Source organism: Pithys albifrons, chromosome 5 (assembly GCF_047495875.1).
Source record: "Pithys albifrons albifrons isolate INPA30051 chromosome 5, PitAlb_v1, whole genome shotgun sequence".
NCBI lineage: Eukaryota > Metazoa > Chordata > Aves > Passeriformes > Thamnophilidae > Pithys > Pithys albifrons.
Window position 1 is genome coordinate 57,217,431 of NC_092462.1, and position 21,779 is coordinate 57,239,209.

A 21,779-nucleotide genomic window follows, 5' to 3' on the forward strand; every position below is an offset into this window, starting at 1 on the left:
TGTCAGAGCAGCAGATGCTCAGAGTAAGAGAGGATTTTCTTCTCTTGTTTTATGTCAAGTGACTGTTTGGCAAGACTTTGATTTTTGGTGTTGTTTTTGGTGGGAAAATATGACCCATATCAAGTGTATTTAATTTTGTATGCCCAGGGCCTGTGATTCTAGAAGTCTTTTTCTATGTGGTTTTCCAACTTAGAGTGAAAATACAATATTTGGGGGATTTTATTGCAAGGAAGCTGGTGCTAGGGCACGTCACCAGTTCCTGTGTCTTGGAGGAACTGTGGAGATTGGTAAGCAAAGCAGGCTCTTCTGTATTAATTCAGCCATTGCAATTCTATGAATGCATTGCAGGAGAAACTGCACTTAAATTTGTGATCAGTCACACCCATCAAGTATGTTTCATCAAACTTTTTTTCTGTCAGCCCAGTGTTCTTCCTTGTTTGAAGGTGTGGCTGAAACAAACATAAAAGTCTGCAAACTGCAGTGTAGGAATGCTTCTTTGTATTTCAAAATACTTTTGAACTGTAAAGGTATGTTGGAAGCTTGCCTCTCTTCCTTCCCCCTTGCCAAATTAGGTTTTCAGGCAGTACCCTAAAGGCAACAGAAGTCCTTTTTTTTTTTTTTTTTTTGAAAGTGTCAGGTAAGATTTATGTGCAAGAGAATTGAGAGCTGTATTAAAGACTGTTACTATCCATCATTTTTAAAGTGGTGTGAAGAAAAATAATAATGTGTATGTGTAGCTAGATTTGCAAAATTGTTAAAGGAGCCATATTCAAGTGTAGTGAGGACTATTTGGAGTTACTTTCTCCTTCTTCTTGAGTCATTGGTCAGTAGTGAGCAAAGATCTCTTGCTGCCTGACAGGTATTCACTGGCTTATGTTAATAATTTTTTTTTTAGGTCAGTAATTTCAGATGCTCACCTATACCTAAATGTAAGGTTCTCTTCTACTTTCTATCCCCAAAAAATTGTTCTTGCAAGTTTTAGTGCAGTCTGAGCGGAAAAGGTTGAGATCTATGTTCCATCCCATAGAATCTTTCACTCTCTGGTCTGTTCTGATCTATGGTGCTGTTTTCCCTATGTAATAAAGGTAGGCACTTCCCACTTGATGCTCTCACATCAATCTTTTTCTCCATTCTTTCTCGTTTCTGGTAGGATTGTTGACTATGGTGGCGCTTGCTTTTGGTCAGAAGAAGGAATAGTTTCCTGTGTCTGGCACTGCAGTGGGGTTTGGACTGTGCTCAGATCGTGCTTCACTGAGAGGGTGGTCAGACACTCACACCAGGCTCCCCAGGGAAGCAGCTGTGGCTCCCACCCTGGCAGAGTTCAGGGAGCGTCTGGACAATGCTCCTAGTCATATGGCTGAGTTTTAGGTAGTCCTGCGAGGCAGAGGGAGTTGGACTTGATGGTCGCTATGGGTCCCTTCCAGCTGTTCTATGAGTCTGTGATACATGCAAGCTTCCCATGACACACGGATGTAAAGCAAATAGCTTGTTGTGCTGCAGAGGCTCCAGAGCACCTGCCAGAAACCGAATGTGGATAGAGCTCTGGAAGATTGTCTGATACTGGCAATTAATCAGAGACATGAATGAAGTGATGAGTTAGTTAGAGTTGGAAACAGTTGCATTCATAGAGGGCAGGAGAAACAGTTTCCATTGCTGCAGGTTGTTGCATTGGGAAGACAAGATGAGGCAACAAAGAGGTGTTCCTGTCTGCCGCTTTCCTTGTCTTTACCCACGGCTCAGAAACCTCTCTTCATCAGTACTTTAGAGTTAGTTTTGCATAGTGTGAGTGAAAGAAGTCTATGACAGTTTCAGGAGTCTTTTTAAGGCTTCACCTAAAATCAAAAGAAAATGTTGAGGAAATTTAGTCTAGAGAGGCTGAATTTGGCTAATTTTCAGGCAGTTGTTCTCTGTTGCATAGGTAAATGATATGGGCTTTATTGTCTGCTGAAGTAACTTGTCTTGAATTTCTAAGTGAATTCAGTTTGTTCTGTGAATATTGAAAAGAAGTTGCCAAGTGGAAAAATGAATTGCCTTTGTTCTTGCATAGTTTTCTTCCCTTTCCTCAAAAAATAAATGCTTGCAGGTTCATGAAGCTAGTCCTCCATTGTTAGTTTTATCATCTTTCAACCATATGGTGTGTTTTCTTGTATATGCCAAAGAAATGGTACCCAGTCCAGGTGTTGTTCAACATATCCTCTTGGCTGGCTCTCCTTAGTCCCAGTAGAGCACTTCTGAAAATCAAATATTTCTCCTTCTATCCACATACTGAGAGCTTTAATGAGGTCTTGCCAAAACCTTTAAAACTCAGAACAGTCTAAATTATACACTGTATGGAACCTCTAAACCAGAGAAATGAGTAATTGCTGGGGCTACTTCTGTGACATAGCTTGGTTGTTTTAGTTTAACTGAAGTATAATACAAACCTTGCAGTAAGGAGCAAGTCTATACTTAGCTCACTGTAATGTTCTTGGCGTGCTGAAACAAGGTTGGTTTATATTGGTGTCTAAAATGCTTTGTTTAAAGTTTCTTCTAAAATCTGTGTCTCGAGTGCAGAGGTTTTTGTCACATTAAGTCATTTATATGACTGACAAATAAAATTCAGCTTGAATTGCGATCCTATAGAAATTATTTTAAAGGAAATAAATCTAAGAAGAAAAGATTTAGTATAGGCATGGTAATGCCTTTCCTGCAGTTACTGGGAGCCAGGTTTTGACTACAGACTGCTAAAATCCTGGTATTGTGGTTGTAAACACTGATTAGTGAGATTGAGTTCCTTCCAGGTGTTGAAATTACATGTGCTATTGCAGTGTTAGGAGTTGTTCCAATTCATCATAAAAAGGGACTTTATAAATGGAAGTGTTTCAGAGAAGTTTGTGCAAATCATGTTCCTTTTAACTAACTGAGGCTTTACTTAAAGTCAGCTTTCTTTAAAAAACCTAAAAAATTTCATCTAAGCAGTAGCCATAATACTTCAGTTTAAATACAATTTCCTGCAAACATGGGTTCTTTGTTTCCTGTCTTTTAAAAAGCCTTTAAAAAGCATCTCTCAAAACCATTGACTGAATACTTTCTGAAGCTCCTCTATTCATTCATTATGTGAATGTCTATTACACATTTGTTTAACATGTAGGAAAAAAATAATTCCACTAAAGTGTACTTGAGGAACCCTTTGCATTGCTCGAATGGTTGTCGTCTTGAAAATAAAATTAGAGGCAGCTTAATTTTGGCCCTATAATTGACTATTTATACGGGGCTTTTTTGCTATTACACTCTTTTCCCAAATTATTTATTTTCAGTCTTCAGGTTTGTCAGTAGTTTAAAAAATGCTTTAAACTGTGGGAAACTTACCTTACATTCTTCAGAACTTGTGGTCTCAAAGCATTGGAACTACAGAAGCTGTAGCAGTGACTTAGGCTTGTTCATCAAATAGGATGAGTCAGTTTCTGGAGTTATTTTTTGTGTTTAAAAGTTTGTTGCTAATTTAGACCAATTGGAATTTGGAGTTGGCTTCTTCATATAGTAGTTTCCATAAGTTCCAGTTGAGTAGTTTAACAGTCTGTTCCTCCAAATGGCCAGATGCATGCATAGATATGTCCATATCACTATCCATGTTAATGTAGTCATCTTAGTATTTCTCTTATTTAATAATAAAGCAGGACATGTGGAAATAACAGTTGTTAGTAAACGAGGACAAGATCGCAGTAATGGCTATTGGATACCTTGTCAGTTTGATAGTGTATGAGTTGTAAAAATCAAACTCAGAAAAACATGCCATGAGACTGTCAAGGGGTAGTGAGTATGACTGGGTAAAAGAGGGAGACTGAAAGAGAAAGGGAGTTATCAGAATGGGAAATGGAGGAGTTGAAAGGGAAGCACAGCAATTGGGAAGTAGGGAATCTAAAACTGAGTCTAAAATACCAAGAGAGAACTAGAAACAGTCAGTTCATGCATTGGCCTCAAATCCAGGGAGGATATGTAAGGGTAGCTCAGAGATACTGACTCATGAGGCCTTACCGAGTCATGCTTAGATCTAAAAATCCTTTTCTCATTTCTTTTTATACTCTTGAGATTTATATGGCAATAGATGACATACAGAGCTGTCCATAGGCAATGGCTTGAAATGCTGTACCTTGGCCACTATGGTTATAACTCTCTTAGAAGAGGTGTCATTGATAGGCTTTTCCTGTGTTGAGTCAATGCTTGTGTATTTGTGAGACATTTTCAGGGTAAAAATGCAATAAATTTTTCTCATTTTCAGATATCATAGATAGCAAAGGAAGACATGCATTTATTTTTTGGTTAGTGATCAAGCTGCTGGAATGTAATTTTAAAATTAGAGACCAGACTGCTTGCTCTGCTAATTTAGTAGGTTCGTGTGAATGATAACTTCTGAACTGATTTTTTAGGGGATAGTGGTAGTGGTGTTTGGTTTTAAGTTCTAACTTTCACCTCTATTTTTCAAGAAACTATGTGCTAGCTAGCAACACAACACAGGCCACGTTTGAAGTTTTGTGCTACTAAATATCCATGGTACAGTGACAGGGACTTTGGCTGATATCTTCCTTAGTGGCCAGAAATCTGCTCTAAACACATAGGGAATTTAATTGTATCATAATTATTTCTCAGCTATGCATTTTGTCTAATGATGTGCAAGTTACAACTATTATTTTGGCAGCTTTGTGTAAATGTTGTCCAAATAACTCTGCATTTTGTTCTTCCCACCAGCCAAGATACTGGAACTAGCATAGATGTTTTTGCTCTATCTTGTTTGGAGTTTGTGTGCTGTTCTGGGAGTCTGTATCCTCACATGCTGTTTGTATTTTCTACTATTAAAGATAAAGGAACCCAGGTGATTTTGTTGTTGTCTCTCTAATGAAGCATGAAGTCTGGGTACCAACAACAATAAAAGTAAAGATTATTGGCAGATAAGGAGTAATTCTAGAGTTTCTTTTCAATCACCACTTACACTTCTCTCCATGGGCACTGACTTATGATTGGTATTTACTCCTCTTCTAGGCAAATCTTGCTCAACTACTGAGTGAGGCTCAAGATCGAAATAAACATCTTGGAGAAGAAATTAGAGAGCTTCAGCAGAGGCTGGGAGAAGTACAAGGGGACAATAAGGTACTTTTGTTACCAGTGAATGGCATGGAATGTGTACACTGGGCTGGAGTTTTTAATTGACTTCTTAGGAAAACAAATAAAACGGGTTACAGAATTTCTAGAATAATTACAATAAATGCTTAGAACAGTAGAATAAAAGAAGCTTGTACAGGATATCAGCACGTGCAGCTTATTACATATTTTTGTATGCTGCTTTTGCTCTGTTTTCCTTAAGTATGTATTTTGTACCTAGCCTTGCTTTAATGCTCTCAGTTTCCTTCTCCCTTTTTTTAATGTATTTTATTAGTGTTATTTCCTTTTACAAATAAGTACAGATAAGCATGTCTTCATCATGTGATAATATTCAATTTTTTGCACTGAAAATGCAAAATTTTAGTAGATGGTAAAACCAGAGGAGCCATAAGTTTTTCCCTTAAAAATATGGAGCAGTTGATCACAAATATATATAGTGATCTTTGTATTAAGCCCTCATCCCATTACCCTTACATAACCAATTTATTTTATTTCTAAATTTAGCAAGTTATATGGAACATTGCTCAAAATCTGCCATTTGGTATTAATCAAACTCCTGTTGTCTCCATTAATTGAAATATTTAAACTCAAACCAAATGTGTGTAACATTCACAGCTGGAGCTTAATGCAAAAGTACATTCAGAGATCAAACCAGTGAGAGGTTGAATTGGAAAGTCGAGGCGATTAACAAAGTAAAAAACTGAAACAAATAATTAATGATAACTTCCCTCCCTCAACTACAGTTTTAAAATTATGCTGTTTTACAAAGCAAATAAAAATGGTGCGACTTAATTACTCAGATGAGATTTTTTCTTTCCATTTATGTTTATTTTATTTAATTTATTTTAAACATAAGTATATTGTGATTCTGCAGTTTTATTCATTGTTTTTCACAAAGAACTCCCTTGAAAGTGTTTAGGGAGCTGGGAAAGTGTCACGGGAGACCTGAATTTGTAATATGCCTAACATACAGTGTAACTTGCCCAAGCCTTCAAAGACCAGGTTTCCCAGTGTTTATTTTCATTTGTGTGTTACTGTTTGAACGATACTGCCATGTGGCAGTCAGTGCACTGCAGTTCTTCAGTACCAGTAGTATGCCCTATGGCCTTTCCAAGCCAGTCCTGAACACATAGCAAGGGTTTGTAGGTACAAACAGAACACAAAAGTATTAAAACTACAACATACTTAGATATTGAGGTTATGTATCTATTCTAATCCCTTAAGACAATATGCTATTGGTAACACAGTGCCTACTTCTTTGTGCCTGAACTGGCACTGTTTGGGTTTATCTTTATGGGTTAACTTGGTATTCTTCTCCGGGGACACCCCCTTGTCGTGGGGGAGAAGCTTGCGTGCCCTCATGAGGTTGAGAGCTATGCTGGAGGTGGTTTGTGCCGCCGGTAGGGTCTCCCATGCCAGACAGGTCTCAGCTGAAGGGTCAGACAAAGTGTGTCCACGGGCAGGATGGGCTCACTAGCCATCTGGCAACCATCCTAGGAGAAGGACAACTCCAACCCCAAACCCGGGCAGATGGAGCTCGTTTAGCCCTGTAAGGCCATCCATCTAAGAGAAGGATACTCTAACCAAACCTACATCCTGAGGTATTCGCTGTCACCGTCCAAGCTCGCTAGGCCGTGGCAGATGAACCTTAGGAGTAAAGGGTGGGACCAGTTCTGCGCATGCTGTGCCTCACCTAAAAAAATCCATTGCGCAGGCTCGAAGGGTTCACCCACATTGCAAAGCCCTGTAGTGACAGGTGAGGGTCGAAAACGGCAGGTGATAGGAAGCAGGTGGAAGCCGCAGACCCAACCCTGCATGCAGGCGGTTCAGGATATTGGTCATTAGAGACTTGACCCTGGAGATGACAGTCTCTTGCGGCAGCATCCTGAATGACCAAGCAGCCTTTTCTAGGGACAGCACTGCTTGCTCCACACGGAGAGGGGCCTAGTGAAGGTGGCCTAAATAAAGCTCATCTCCACACCCGGTTGGATAACCGCGGCCAACCGGCATCTTCCATGCGGTCAAACAAAAACAAAGAGATTTCAAAGGCATACACCTGCCTGCAAAGGTGTGCTCAAACTAACACTCGCATGTTGGAACATCAGATCCATGCTTGATACTGGGGATAGTGGACGTCCTGAGCGTCGTTCTGCTCTAATTGCCCACGAACTGTCACGGCTCAACATTGACATTGCTGCTCTCGGTGAAGTTCGTCTTCATGAGGAAGGCAGCCTTAAAGAACATGATGCTGGCTACACACTCTACTGGCCAGGCAAACCCAAAACAGAAAGACACCTTTCAGGAGTTGGCTTCATGATTAAAAACTCCATTGCCTCCAAACTTGAAAATCTGCCGACAGGTCATTCCGATCGCATTATGTCCTTACGCCTCCCTCTACACAACAAGCAACATATTGTTCTTTTTAGCGTATATGCCCCAACTCTCCAAGCTGACCCAGCGGAAAAAGACAAATTCTACACCGACCTGCGCCGCCTCACCTAAAATGTTCCTGCAGATGATAAGATCATAATCCTTGGTGACTTCAACGCCAGAGTAGGTAAGAATTCTGAAGCGTGGAAAGGAGTCCTGGGCAAGCATGGCATTGGAAACTGCAACGACAACGGACGCCTCCTGCTAGAGTTTTGCGCAGAACGTCAGCTCACCATCACCAACACTATCTTTCAACAGAAAGACAGCCTGAAGACAACCTGGATGCATCCTCGATCCAAGCACTGGCACCTCATTGACTATATCTTAGTACAACAGAGAAATGTCAGTGATGTCCGTCATACTCGAGTGATGCCGAGTGCAGAATGTCAAACAGACCATCACCTTATGCGTTGCAAACTTAACCTCCACTTCAAGCCCAAACCTAAGAGAGGCGGCATTCCAAGGAGGAGGCTCCAAGTCAGCAATCTTCAAACAGCCACAGTGAGAGACAGCTTCCAGGGAAACCTTCAAACTAGACTTAAAGATAATCCCATAGATCCCTCTCCTGAAGCGCTTTGGCAACATACTAAAAGTTGCATCCTGCAGTCCTCTGAAGAGTCCCTAGGGTTCTCCTCCAAGAAAAACAAAGACTGGTTTGATGAGAACAATCAAGAGATCCAGGAATTGCTGAAGAAGAAGAGAACTGCTCACCAAGCACACCTTGCTCAGCCATCTTGCCATATAAATAAAGCTGCCTTTCGTCTTGCATGCGGCAAGCTCCAACAGAAACTTCGAGACATCCAGAACAAATGGTGGCTCGACCTAGCAGAAAAGACACAACTATGGGCAGATTTGGGTGACCAAAGAGGATTCTATGAGGCCCTGAAAGCAGTGTACGGACCCACACACCAGGTTCAAAGCCCCCTACTCAGTGCAGATGGTCAACTGCTTCTAACAGATAAAACCTCCATCCTGAACCGATGGTCTGAGCACTTTCAGACTCTCTTCAGTGCCAACCGTGTAGTCCAAGGCTCAGCAATTCAGCACATTACACAACAACCGGTGAAACATGAATTGGATGCAGCCCCTAGTATGGGAGAGAAACTTAAGGCCATACAACAGGTGAAACCTGGCAAGGCAGCTGGGGTTGATGTAATTCCACCTGAAATCTGGAAGCATGGAGGTCAAGCACTCCATGCCAAATTGCACGAGCTTGTTGTGCGTTGCTGGGAACAAGGGGAACTACCACCAGATCTCCGTGATGCAGTCATCATCACCCTGTACAAGAAGAAAGGAGAAAAATCAGACTGCTCAAATTACCGAGGTATTACTTTGCTCTCCATTGCTGGTAAAATCCTTGCAAGAATACTTCTGAACAGATTAGTACCCACTATCGCAGTAGATCTTCTACCTGAAAGCCAGTGTGGTTTCAGAGCCAATAAGAGCACCACAGACATGGTGTTTGTTCTCAGACAACTGCAAGAGAAGTGTAGGGAACAGAGCAAAGGTCTCTATGTAACCTTCGTTGACCTCACCAAAGCTTTCGACACTGTGAGCAGAAAAGGCCTGTGGCAGATCTTGGAATGTTTAGGATGTCCCCCCAAGTTCCTCAAAATGATCATCCTGCTACATGAGGATCAGCGTGGACAAGTCAGATATGGCGATGCAGTCTCTGAGCCCTTTCCAATAACCAATGGTGTGAAACAAGGTTGTGTTCTTGCACCAACTCTATTCACAATCTTCTTCAGCATGATGCTCCAAAGAGCCACAGCAGACCTCGATGAAGAAAACGGCATCTACATCCGCTATCGTACTGATGGAAGCCTATTCAACCTAAGGCGACTGAAGGCCCACACCAAGACCCTGAATCACCTTGTCCGTGAGATGCTTTTTGCTGATGATGCCGCCCTCATTGCTCACACAGAAGCAGCTCTGCAATGCTTAACATCCTGCTTTGCAGAGGCTGCTGAGCTTTTTGGGCTGGAAGTCAGCCTGAAGAAGACGGAAGTTCTTACCAACCTGCACCTCAAGAAGTCTTCCATAATCCTAACATCACCATAGGCAATTCAGAGCTTAAGTCAGTTCAGCAGTTCACCTATCTGGGAAGTATCATTTCCTCAGACGGTAAGATTGACAAAGAGATAGACAACAGGCTAGCAAAGGCATACAGAGCCTTCGGAAAACTCCATAAAAGAGTCTGGTCCAATAAACACCTGAAGAAAAGTACAAAGATCAGTGTCTACAGAGCCATTGTACTGTCTACTCTTTTATATGGGTCTGAATCCTGGGTCATCTACCGCCACCACCTGCGGCTTCTCGAACGCTTCCATCAGCGCTGCCTCCGTTCAATCCTAAACATCCACTGGTCTGATTACGTGACCGATGTGTCTGTTCTTGAACAGGCAGGGGTCAGCAGTATCGAGGCCATGCTGATGAGAACGCAGCTACGCTGGGCAGGGCACGTCTCCAGAATGGAGGATCACTGCCTTCCAAAGACTGTGCTCTATGGTGAACTTGCCACCGGCTGCCGCAAGAGAGAAGCCCCGAAGAAGAGATACAAGGACTCCCTGAAACAACACCTCAGCCTTGGCCATATTGACTGCCACCAGTGGTCCACTCTGGCCTCCAATCGGGATTCATGGAGACACACCATTCACGATGCTGCTGCTTCCTTTGAGAATGCATGGAGAGTCAGTCTTGAGGAGAAAAGACAACGCAGAAAGAACCATTCCTTGCCAGTGTCACCTAGGGAGATGTTCCGCTGTGCCTTTTGTGACCAGACCTGTCTATCCCGTATCGGCCTTTTTAGCCACCAGCACGCTTGCAGCAAGCGTGGGTAGTGCCCTTCTCAAATCTTCGCTCGCGAAGCCTGGCCATGATTGATTGATAGCCATGAACTTGGTATTAGCTGGTCATCTTTGTGACATCTGTATTCTCAGCCTGAATTTAAATTCATGATCCTCAAAATGAATGGAAAAGTACAAAAAGAGTTATTCTGCCCAGCATGCCCCTCTCCAAAAGGTGCAAATAGTGCATCTCTAAATAAAGAGTGGGAGGAAAGAGCTGCATCTGACACGGATTAATTTAGACTAGGATTTTCATTTTTGGAACATATTCTTCACTTTCCTAGTAAATGAGAAATAGAGCTTATTTTAGAGTCAGGTTCTGTTTTTCAAAGTGCCTAAAAAAGCATTGCCATCTCTCTGAGGAATTTAACACTCTCCTCCTGTGTCAGATTCCTTTCTCTACCAGCTTCAGTGATAAAATTCCAGGCTTGCTCGCGAAGCCATTCTGTTCTGCTCATCACTTCTGTACTGGCAGCTGGGCTACTTCAGGCACTGGAGTCCAGATAATTCATGGTATATACAAAAACAAAGAGCTATAATAATTTGCTTGTTCTTACATTTTCCCCCTGCATTCTTCTCACTGCTTTTTCCAGTGAGGGAGGGCATCCTGCCCAGCTGGTCTACGTCAGCCTTACTTCTGGCAAGAGATGAACAAACAGCTGCTTTTGCAGCAAGTGAAGCTGCTTATGGATGAACAATTCTGCCTGTGTCTGAGCAGGGGTGACTCATTCAGGCTTTGTCACCGAGTGGCAAGAGCTTTGCAGCACTAAAAAAGAAAAAAAACCTCTTTAAATGTCACACATTAACTCTATTGATAAAGAAATGTTTTGATGGCTTGTTTTTCACCACTTTAATGTTTGCTACAAGTTGGATACCGTCACTTGGATTAGCAGGGAGACCTTAAACCGGAGACATTTTACTTGTTGAGATCATCTTAAGTACGTCATCAGTTAGGCAATAACAAATTACTTGCTTTTGGGTTAACTGAGCTAATTTTTCCCCCTAATTTAACTAGGATTTTGTTGGCACAAATAAAACTTCTTCAGAGAGTCTCTGGAAGGATTTGTTGCTGCAGTTTGAAAAATACAGCAATAGTTAGACTGCAGCAACAGATATCTAAGACTATTTTTATGATTGATCACCATCTCACAAGCTCTGACACATGAACACTCTTCTAGGTTTATGATAGTTATTTGTAAATCTTTTTCCTTCCTAATGTTTTCCAGCAATGCTTGAAAACAATTACTAAAACATTAGAAAGAGATAGTTAGAAAATCTAATTCTCTTTTGTAAAAGGATAAAAATGGAAAGCTTAGGAGACTTCTGCAGCACTAAATGACTCAGTTGCCTTCACCTGAATCCATACCTACACAAAGAAATGCTTTTGTAAGCTGCTGAGAGCAGTGCTAAGCAAGAGGAAGGTGCACAGGAAACAATGGCTGCAGTGTTATTCTCAGTTTATTAGTGCCAGGCAGACAATCACTCATGCAGCAACAGTGGGAAATGTTAAATGTGGCGTGTGTGTTTTGGCAGAACCAGGACTTAAGGTAGCACATTTGCATAGTTCTGGTCCACTTTTTAAGGTTTTGTCAGCAACATGATGAAGACAATTGCTGTCAGTGACTGTGGCTAAACATGGTATTTTCTGCCTTCCACAAAGAATTTACTGCTTGTGCTTGTTTCCCTTTTCCTTCTGCATGTTTTATTGATAATCAGGAGTGTCCAACTTCAGTGCAGGCATTGTCTGTGGTCTCCCAGGCTGCACAGCAGCTGTCCCAGTGAAGCCTGTTTGGAGTGTTGTGGGGCTGCTATAGAGTTGTTGCCTTGTAAATATTTGTCCTAGCTGCAAATGATTAAGAAAGAGCTGTGATATCAAAATAAAAAGACGCATGGCTTGCAGCACTGGATTGTTTTGTTTAACAATCCAGGACAAACAGGAGCTCTTGACAAACAGGAGCTTTCTCTGGTAAGGTGCCATTAATTTAAATCCACTCAGCTGTAAATGCTGTTCACAGAATCCTAAGGGGTAGTTCTCTGGCTGCAAAATGAATTTGAGCATTCCCTTCCTCAGTGATTTCTGAATGACAGAAATAAAAATACAACAGCCAGAGGGCAAGTGTATAAAGTTTATAACAAAGCACTAATATATGAAATAAACCCTTAAACCTCTGGCATAACAGTGTCTCTTTGGGTCACAGCATTTTCAGGGAAGAATTTTATAGCAGGTGGTGCTGCCTCGTGAGACATTCACAATGCAGAATTAAACAACTTGGCCTGTTCTGCCCTGTCAACTCTCTGATTGGCCAACTGTCTGGAAGAAGCACTCTGTTGTTTTATGGATTGGTATTTTACTTTATTTTATGTGTTAATAATGTGGTTTTTACTGGCTGAATTTGGAGGGCATTCTTTTCATCAGACTTCATACTTCTTTTTTTTTCCCGTCAAAATTAGTAGCAAATGAAGAGTTTTCCTCTTATTGGCAGACTATTTGACCTTGCAAGTTATAATTGCTTGCAGTTAAATTGCATCTCATGCCTCACCCCCTCCTGGGCTGGGGAGGAGCTGGTCATAGTGTGTGAGTGACAGCTCTGATCTCAGCCTGGTGTCGATCATTACGCACAAGTTTTGCTCTGCTGCAGGCATTAGTAAAGCGTGATTCCCCTTCCCATTTCCAGTTTCTCTGAACAAGATTGAGACCTCAGAGTGTTACTACATTTTTTTCTTGTGGCTTTTCTCACTAGTGAGAGAGTCTAGAAATTAAATAAATCCAGCTAACTTAAATCATGTTACCACACCTTTTGTTCATCAGCCTTTTAGCATTTAAAAGAAACCCAATCCAGTAGCTATGAAGCCATTTCAGGATTTGCTAGTTGCCTTTTTGACTTAACTTGTTTTGATGAAGAAATTAATAGGAGTTATATCTCCTAGGATCTATTCAGCCTTACTAACTGTGCAGTGGTTTGTATTTTTCCTGTGGGGATAGGGAAATGTAGTTTGCCAAAACAAGTTACTTTTGCAGCCATAGCTTCCCCTGAACAAGTGAACTGCTTATCAGAACATGTTGTACTGGCTTCAGTGACTTGCACTGAACCGGATCTCAAATAAGTGAGGAGGATGATTTTGGTAGTCTGTCTTGCATCAGCAGGATTTTAATTGGCACGTTGCAGCCATGGTGACTGACATCCCATAAATACCAAAGACAGATTTTAATGTACAATCCTCTACTTCAGAAGATTGATTTTTTTGTAACTCTGCAATATAATGATGTACATTAATTCCTTGGTGCAGTCAAAGATACAGAGGAAGTCAGGCTGGTTATTGTGGTGGGTTTCTCTAGTCTCTGTGGAGCTCCTACCAATGAGGCCATGGGGAGACAACACTTTTGCCTAGTTGTACTCAGTAGAAACAGCTGTAAATACTGAATACCTTATAGATGGGGGTTTAATACTTCATAGTTCTTGAAAGAGCATTGCTTTTTGCTTTGAATATTGAATGTAAATGTGTATTCATTCAAGTTAGACCGTTTTCAGCAGTGACAAAGCTCATAAGTTCATTAGCTCTTCGAGCATTACAGTTGTCTTTTTTTTTGTTGGCCCATTTTTTGTTTTTGACATGAATTAACTTTTGTGAGTGGATTAAAAAACTAATGCATAAGCAAATGTATTAGCAACTGTTAATACTAATTCTGCACTGATGTAGCACAGAGGGGTTTTTAAGTGGTATCAGTAAAATGAAGCTGGGCAAGCCACTTCATGATTTTTTTTATTAACTAGAAAGAGTTCTCTGCTGCACAGGATTTTAATATAAATAAAATAATACATATGAAAAGGGCTTTCTGGTATTTCTCTGACTGGAATTAGTTCCTGTCACTCCTGAAAAACACTGACCATGTGTCTGTGTTTACTTGGTCTTTGATCATTTGTATACTCTGGTGACTGTTGTTGTAGGATCTGATTCAGTTCCTATTGGTGCTTTGACCATTCAACTGGAATTTTTCACTGAGATTTCACAGGATTGAGCCCTCAGCTCAGAAGATTGCCTCTGGTTTAAATAACACCAACTGTTTGGCCTGGAAGAGCTGAAGTCTATGACAGCTTTACTCTTTCTAATACAGATGTCCTCTGCTTCTGCAGCCTGTGTTCGCTTGCTTACTGAATTCTGTTTCTGTCATGGCAGCTCCTCCGAATGACCATAGCAAAGCAAAGACTTGGAGATGATGAAGTTGGGGCTCGCCACTTTGCAGCACACGAACGGGAGGACCTTGTTCAGCAACTGGAGAAGGCTCGAGAACAGGTAATAATTAAATGGACATAGAGTGTCATGTTTTGCAGAGCTAGTGCAGTAGCAAGTAAATTACTTATTGTATTTGAAGGACTGGTAGCTGATTAACATTACAAATAGTGGGGAAAGTGTTGGGATTTTTACTTAAATAGTCCTTATTGAGCACTAATTTAAATATGCATGCATGATTAGAGTGAGTCTCTAATCTCAGGAATTCCTTCTCTAGGTTGTTGATTCTCCTTTTTTTTTTTTTAATAATGTCCAGCAACAACTTGTTGCAGTTGAATATTGTCAATGAAAGGGACCTTTAGTGAAAACTGTTACAAGTATTCAACACAGTATGCAGTGGCTGATATATATACCTCCTAAAGAGACTCTTTGAATCAAATTTTTTTGTAGAAGTGTTGTTAGTCTCCTCTCCTTTTGAAAAATTCTTGAATCAGATCTCTTTTCCCTACTTCAAGTCTGTATTAATACTCTGTACCATGCAGCATCCAATTCATAAGACTCTTTGCCTAATATGAATGCATAAGTTTCTGAACAGTTTGGGGCCGTTGTGTTCTCTGTTGTTCCCACACATTCCTACCAGTATCAGTTCCACCCTGCATGAGCCATTCTGTGATCCAGGAGAGGTGCTTATTTCTGGTTTTTCAGTCTTCACTCAACTGAAACACCATTTTGCCCTGCCAGAAAGGCTGTTGGTGGTCTTCCAGGGGAATCCTCTCCGCTAATTCTGTTCCCAGTCTTGCACTCTTTCTGTTCATCACCTGGCCTATTTTTATATATGGTGGGGTGTTGTCCTTCCTGGGTTATCCATGTTTTCTGAGATGTGGGTGGAGGCTTAGGAATTCATTGCAGACTTTTCTCACACTCACAGTTTCATCTCCTTGGAAGTTTGAATCTCTTTGTCCTTAAGTTTCTTTCATACTGCACTTCTTCACTCTTGTACTTAATAGCAAAGCTCACCCTATTGCCTCCATGCTGGCTTATTTTGTACTTTCTCATTTCTTCTTCCTATTCTGTGGAACTTCCTTGCTCAAGTCCCATAATTAGTATAAATTCCCACTTATAGACGTTTTCTTCATTTTCCAAATCTGACAGGTTCTTAAGCAGTTGAATTAATTTCTGGAGTACTAGAAATTATATGCTAAAACAAACTTAATATGTTTGTAGGAGAGTTATAGTGGGGATTGAGGTTTTTCTTGCTGCTACATTTTAGTTGTTTTCTAGAAATTTCATAAAACAAATCTAACCAGTAAAGTTACTTAACTTCAAATTAATGACATATTACTAAAATAGACTGAAAGTACCTGGGGGTATGACCTTTGAAAAGACTTCTGACTGTCCAAAATCAATCCTGTTCAAAATGTGCTTGTTGCTGTTTTCAGGTTGGTTGCTATGTAATCTTTTGTTTAAACTTCAAAAGAGTGATACAACTCTCCTTTCTTCTCAGATTGAGACTCTGAGATATGATCTTCAGGCTGCACTGGATGAATTACAGGATGTGAAAGAGGAACGCTCCTTTTACCAAGATAAGTCTGACAGACTTAACCAAGAGCTGAATCACGTCTTAGGAGGGCATGAAAACCGTATCATTGACGTAGATGCTCTATGTATGGAGAACAGGTGAGTGCATTGCAAACCCCACTGTTTCCTTAGAAATAGCAGCATCAGGAAGTCAGTCACAACTAAACTTTGAAGAAATTATATCCAAGAGAACAGCTTAAGAGGTTTTGGTAGTTTGTTTTGTTTGTACTGTAACTAAGCATCAAATAATATTGAGAAAGTTAGGCTGCATAAAATTACCGATGTTGTATTTGGCTACAGACACGTCAGTGATGTTCCCACATAGAGCTAAACACAGAGAAGGAAGAGAAGTGCAAACCTTTTTATTTCCGTCACTGAATGGCACCAAAAGCAAGAATGTTAAAAATTTATGTCTTGAGAAACTCATAATGAGCTGTAACGGGCTAATCTTGGATTGAAAACAGGAACTTTGGGTACACTTTCAGACATAGTTTCCACCACAGGGAGATGTGGTCAGTAGGGAGGGATTTACCAACAGAAACTGCTAGTGAAATCACCCTTGTATTCTTGCCACTTCCTTGGGGAAAAAATGTGTTTATGGTCTCCACTAAGGATGACAGAGAGGAGTCACTGACAGAGCCATAGCTGGGACCCCCCTTAATGTCAACATTTACCTTAAAGTGGACTAGAACTTATAAGACACTTTCCATTTACAGACTTGTGCTTCAGGTAAGAAAGTCTAATACAAAAGACATTACTTCTTCCAAGCAACTTCAGGGGTTTTTTTCAGTTTCATGTGGCCTGCAGAGTTCTGTATCAATTTAAGTTCCCTGCTCCCCTGAAAGTAGTGTGAAATTTTTTTCTCTAAAATATTTAAATTGTCACAAACCCTAATACAGTTACAATTGCACTATGTGAAAGAGGACATTTATAAACCCTTTATAAATAAAAAAGATATTTTTGTATGTAGAAATAGCTGTCTAATCCAAGTATATAAACTCTATCAAGAAGAACTATACTGTTTCATTTAACTGTGTACCATTTTTCAGCTATACTGTTAAATTTTCTACTTTGTGATTGCGAATGAGAAGTGCCAAGTAAGTGATGGATATTGCAATGCAAAGGTTCTGCATAGCTGAGTCTTTTGTTGACATATATACAAATCTTCATGTGTCCATCTCACAGACCTTCAAGTACAGAGGACACACATAAATGCTTCCAGACTGCTTGCTCTAGACATAAATATATTCTTTTTAGTTCTCCTCCCCAGAAACCTGAGGACTGATATAAAACAGTTGTGCAGCATGCTTGACAAATCTAACAGGAGGGCAGCCTCCTGTTCTGATGCAATTTGTTTCCCTACTTAAAGTTTTATGGGGTCAAGAGCAGTAAGATTTTGTTATTTTATCCCTCACAGAACAGCAGAGGGAAAAGAACTCAATAGTTCAAAGAGAGGAATGCCAAGTAGTAAAGAAGACTGCTTGAGGCAGTACTTGAAGGTAACATGAAGTACAGGATTACATTTCTTTTTCAGGTATCTTCAAGAGAGATTAAAACAACTTCAAGAGGAAGTCAACCTTCTTAAGTCTAGTATTACTAAATATAAGGTGAGATCCTCTCAGTGTATCATCTAAACTGTTCTTCATTATTCATGGAAGTTAGTGTTCATTTTCATGTTATGTGTATTTAAAGAACAAATTTATGTCTTGAAAGAAAAATCCACCACTGACATTCTGACAATATTAGTATGAATATATATTACATGCTCAGTCTTCCTTATAGGCTTCTTAGCTGATGGTGGTACAGAGGGATACCCATTATCAGTATTTTTAAAAATTAATGAAATATCTCCTTTTTAAGTTCTGTGGGGGAACCCACCTCCCGCTGGGGGGCAGGTGATCAGCCTTCCAGCCAGCTGGTAGGTGCAAAGTAGCAGCTCATGGAGTGTGTGGTGACTGACTGCAGCTGTACTGCCCTCACAAGATCTTGTCTCCCTGTCCCATAATGGCCGCGCTGTTTCTTCATGTATTTTAATGATCACTAAGCCTTCACTGTGCTTCCATTCCTGGGTTGAGGCATGTGCTGTTTTACGTGAAACCTTCAGGCCTGAGTTTTGCCCTTCCCTGAAGCTAAGCCCTTTTATTTTCTTCTGCACGTGATTTTGGGGAATGGGAGAGGAGAGCCTGCTGCTTGTCAGAGCAGAGAAGGATAGTCTTAGGATTATCAGTAGGACTTCATTTAGGTTGCTATAAAGCTGTCACAGCACTGATTGCTTTTTGTGCATGAGCAAAGCTCCTCAAAGTACCAACTTCACATCAGCATCTGTTCATGCTTACAACTTGGGTTTCTTGGAGTATGAGTTATTGGTGAGAACTGAGCTCCCTGGTGGTCTAGTGGGTTTCACTGAACTGTGTTGGAAAGAGGTGGACTTCTGTAGCAAGATCATTCTGCTTTTAATTCCTGAAAGTCAATATTTGCTACTAAAAGGGCTTCTAGAAACTCTGGTAGAGGAATTTGAGGTTTCCCTTTGAAGTCTTTCCAAAGAAATGCTGGGAAAAGTCTGATTTTGTTTCCGACTGGTATTCTCCACGGGATACTGCACTATCTTCACTAGCACTCACCAGATTACTGAAAAATAGGCAAGTCTTAACAGTGCATTGTGGGGAGTGGGTGGGAGAGATTACAGTAAAGTGATTGTGATGAGACAGGATGAATCCTTGTAACACTGCAAAGGCTGTTTTGGCTGAAGAATAATACTCTAGGAGAGTCACCCCCCATACTATGGATGTAAGCTCTGGGCTCTGCAGAGTTGTTCTGAGACCAAAATTCCAGATTCTTTTCTCCTAATGACAGGATTTGTTGGCTACTGTTTTTCTAAATAAGATATTTATTGTTTCCCTAGAATGCCCTAGAGAGACGAAAAAATTCAAAGACTCATAGTAGATCCAGTAGCAGTGCTCTGACTGGAGTCCTTTCTGCAAAGCAAGGTATTGCATAAATGCAGCTTGGTGTTGCATATCTCATTGAATTCCTTTCATCTTGCCTCTTAACTTCAGTAACGCTTTCCTCACCTGTCAAGCCAAAAGCTCTCTTGTTTCTCCCTGTTTATTATTATGTGCTAATTCTTGTCTTAGTGGACGTGACAGTATAAAATTTGCCTCTTGATTACTGCTTCTTCTTTTGTTAATTCTTTTGCCCTTCATTCTCTCCCCTATCAGTTTTACCAAATATTTTCTTTACTCTCTAACCCCCCTCTGCAACTTTGACCCTTTATTCATCTCTTTGCTCTGCTAACAATGGCAGTCACAATTCACATTCCAATGAAAATAGACTGGTTGGTAGAGTAGGAGGGCCCTAAGTTGTGTTTTTCTGTTACTGTTCTTGAAAGCTTTTGTATTCAGATGTTTTACAAGAAGTCCTTGTGCCCTGGGTTTCTTCATGGACAGCAAAATGGAGTAATCTCTTTTCCCTGTTTCACAGAAAATATCAAGATTAGGAAAAAAGGGGAAGAGAAAATTCTTTGAGCCAAACCATATACCTTGTACCCTACTTTTTAGGTGTAGGTATGTTCATTCACACACACACACACACACACACACACACACACACAAGATCAGTAGTAAAGTGTCATGGTAGGTTTTAATGCATTTTTCTGGTTTTCACTTCTCTTTTGTCCTCTTCTCCATGTACTTGCATAAATATACAAAGGGACAATCAGATTCTAGTTACAGAATTTAATGATACTCCCTGATGTGGCTGAGAGGTATACAGACTCTAAGCTGCAGAAGAGCTCATGGGTGACTATATTTTCACATCACTCTTAAATAACATGAAGGATATAGTAATTCTAAAAAGTAATATAAAAGCTTCCTTGTGGGATTTGGTTTTAATGTAAGCGGGAATGAAATGACAAGTTTGTACCAATCTGTACATCTGTAAAAGAATAATTTTTTTTTTCCTTCTGAACACAAATAATCTTCCAAAAGCAGAATTGAGTTAATGTAAGATATGTCTGCCTATACTTGTTCTGTCTGTTACTGTGGAATAACAATCAGCTTGGAAAGCCACCATCTTTATGCCAGCTGGAAATTATATTTCCGACCTTTTGACTTTGTTAATTGAAGGAAAAGTGTATTTATTCATTTAAGTGTTGAGAATAATCCTTTAATACTGGTCAATGTTTGTGTTACATCTCTGTGCATTGAGCAGCCAACACTCATTTGTGTTTTTAACATTACAGTGCAAGAGTTGTTGTCGGAGGATCATGGATGTAGCCTACCAGCCACACCACAGTCCATTTCAGATCTCAAATCATTGGCCACTGCATTGCTGGAAACCATCCATGAAAAAAACATGATCATACAACACCAAAGGCAAACCAACAAGTAGGTGGCATGACTTCTAAGTAAAACAAAAGCTATTGAAAAATTATAGTTTGGGGGGAGTTTCAGGGAACAGCGAAGGAAGATATATTTGCACAGAAAATTCATCGTCATGGTTAATTGGTGGATTCTTAAGTATTTAAGATGGCTACATAACTAGATAAAAATTACATTTTCAAAGTGAAGTCTGAGATTGACAGAGACCTGTCTGCCTCTGCTAGGCAAGGATTGGTTTGCTGCTCAGACTGAAGACAAACCATAATATCACAAGTGAGACTTCTAACAGGACGTCTGTAGGGATGGCTAAAGAAAAGCAGCAAGGAGGAAGGGCATCCTTGAAGTAAAGGAGAAGATTTATGGTAACTGGTTGTTAATGTAGGAATTTTTAAATTTACACTGGTGGGGCTAGTAAGTGTTGCACCTAGAAAAGGGTCTGAAAAGGTTAATGTAATATTTGTCTCAAGCTAGCAGCCTGTGTCATACAAGTGATAGCTGTTGTTCCTATTGTTACTCAACCAAAAGTTGAAGGAGATAAACACTGTTGGATTGCTACTATATATATGTTTTTTTTAAATCTGAGCTGAACTTTCAAGGAGAGTTTGTTTACTCTTAGCTCTTCTGCTCATCAGTAGAATTCTTTGTGGCTTGCACAGTTCCTATAATGGCAGAATATTATAATTTTGACACATTTTCTGACATTCTGATATTATTGTCCTTATCCAGTATATGAAAATCAGAGCTAGGAAGTGTTCCTTGATTTTGTGCTCAGTTTCTCCTTCTTTTTTTGGCTTTTTTTTTTTTTAATCCTGAGTCACTACTGGTAATCAGAGGTTATTCAGGCTTCTCAAAAGCACATCAGGACCAGATGCCAGCAACAGACAGACATCTTTCATGAAAGGAAGGAGTAGTACCAGAGTAAACTGTATTGCTCTAGAATAGATCATTCCTTTTGAAAATTGATAACTTAGATAGTAGGCTGACTCCATTGCATAATTCTTAGCGATGTGGCAACAGAAGCAAAGGAGCAGTTTGTAGCTACTGAGACAGATAGAAAATGCCTAATCAGCTCAAGGGATTTTAAAGTGGTAAAAATGTAGCCCAGATCTATTTGATGGCAACTCAGTCAGTTCTTGTCTGTGTGTTGTGTGATGCAAGAGAAGTTCCTGCCCTGAGCAGT

General features: G+C 40.3%; 1 protein-coding gene across 3 annotated transcripts in view; it reads left to right on the top strand.

Moving 5' to 3' along the window:
* Positions 1-21,779, top strand: part of CCDC149 (coiled-coil domain containing 149) — a 53,838-nt gene that overhangs the window by 13,430 nt on the left and 18,629 nt on the right. For all 3 annotated transcript variants that reach the window (XM_071556696.1, XM_071556695.1, XM_071556698.1), the window contains exons 4-9: positions 5,017-5,124; positions 14,589-14,705; positions 16,147-16,319; positions 17,755-17,827; positions 19,123-19,207; positions 20,461-20,605. In XM_071556696.1, the coding sequence (XP_071412797.1) occupies positions 5,017-5,124; positions 14,589-14,705; positions 16,147-16,319; positions 17,755-17,827; positions 19,123-19,207; positions 20,461-20,605 (701 nt within the window). The remainder of the gene's footprint in view (positions 1-5,016; positions 5,125-14,588; positions 14,706-16,146; positions 16,320-17,754; positions 17,828-19,122; positions 19,208-20,460; positions 20,606-21,779) is intronic.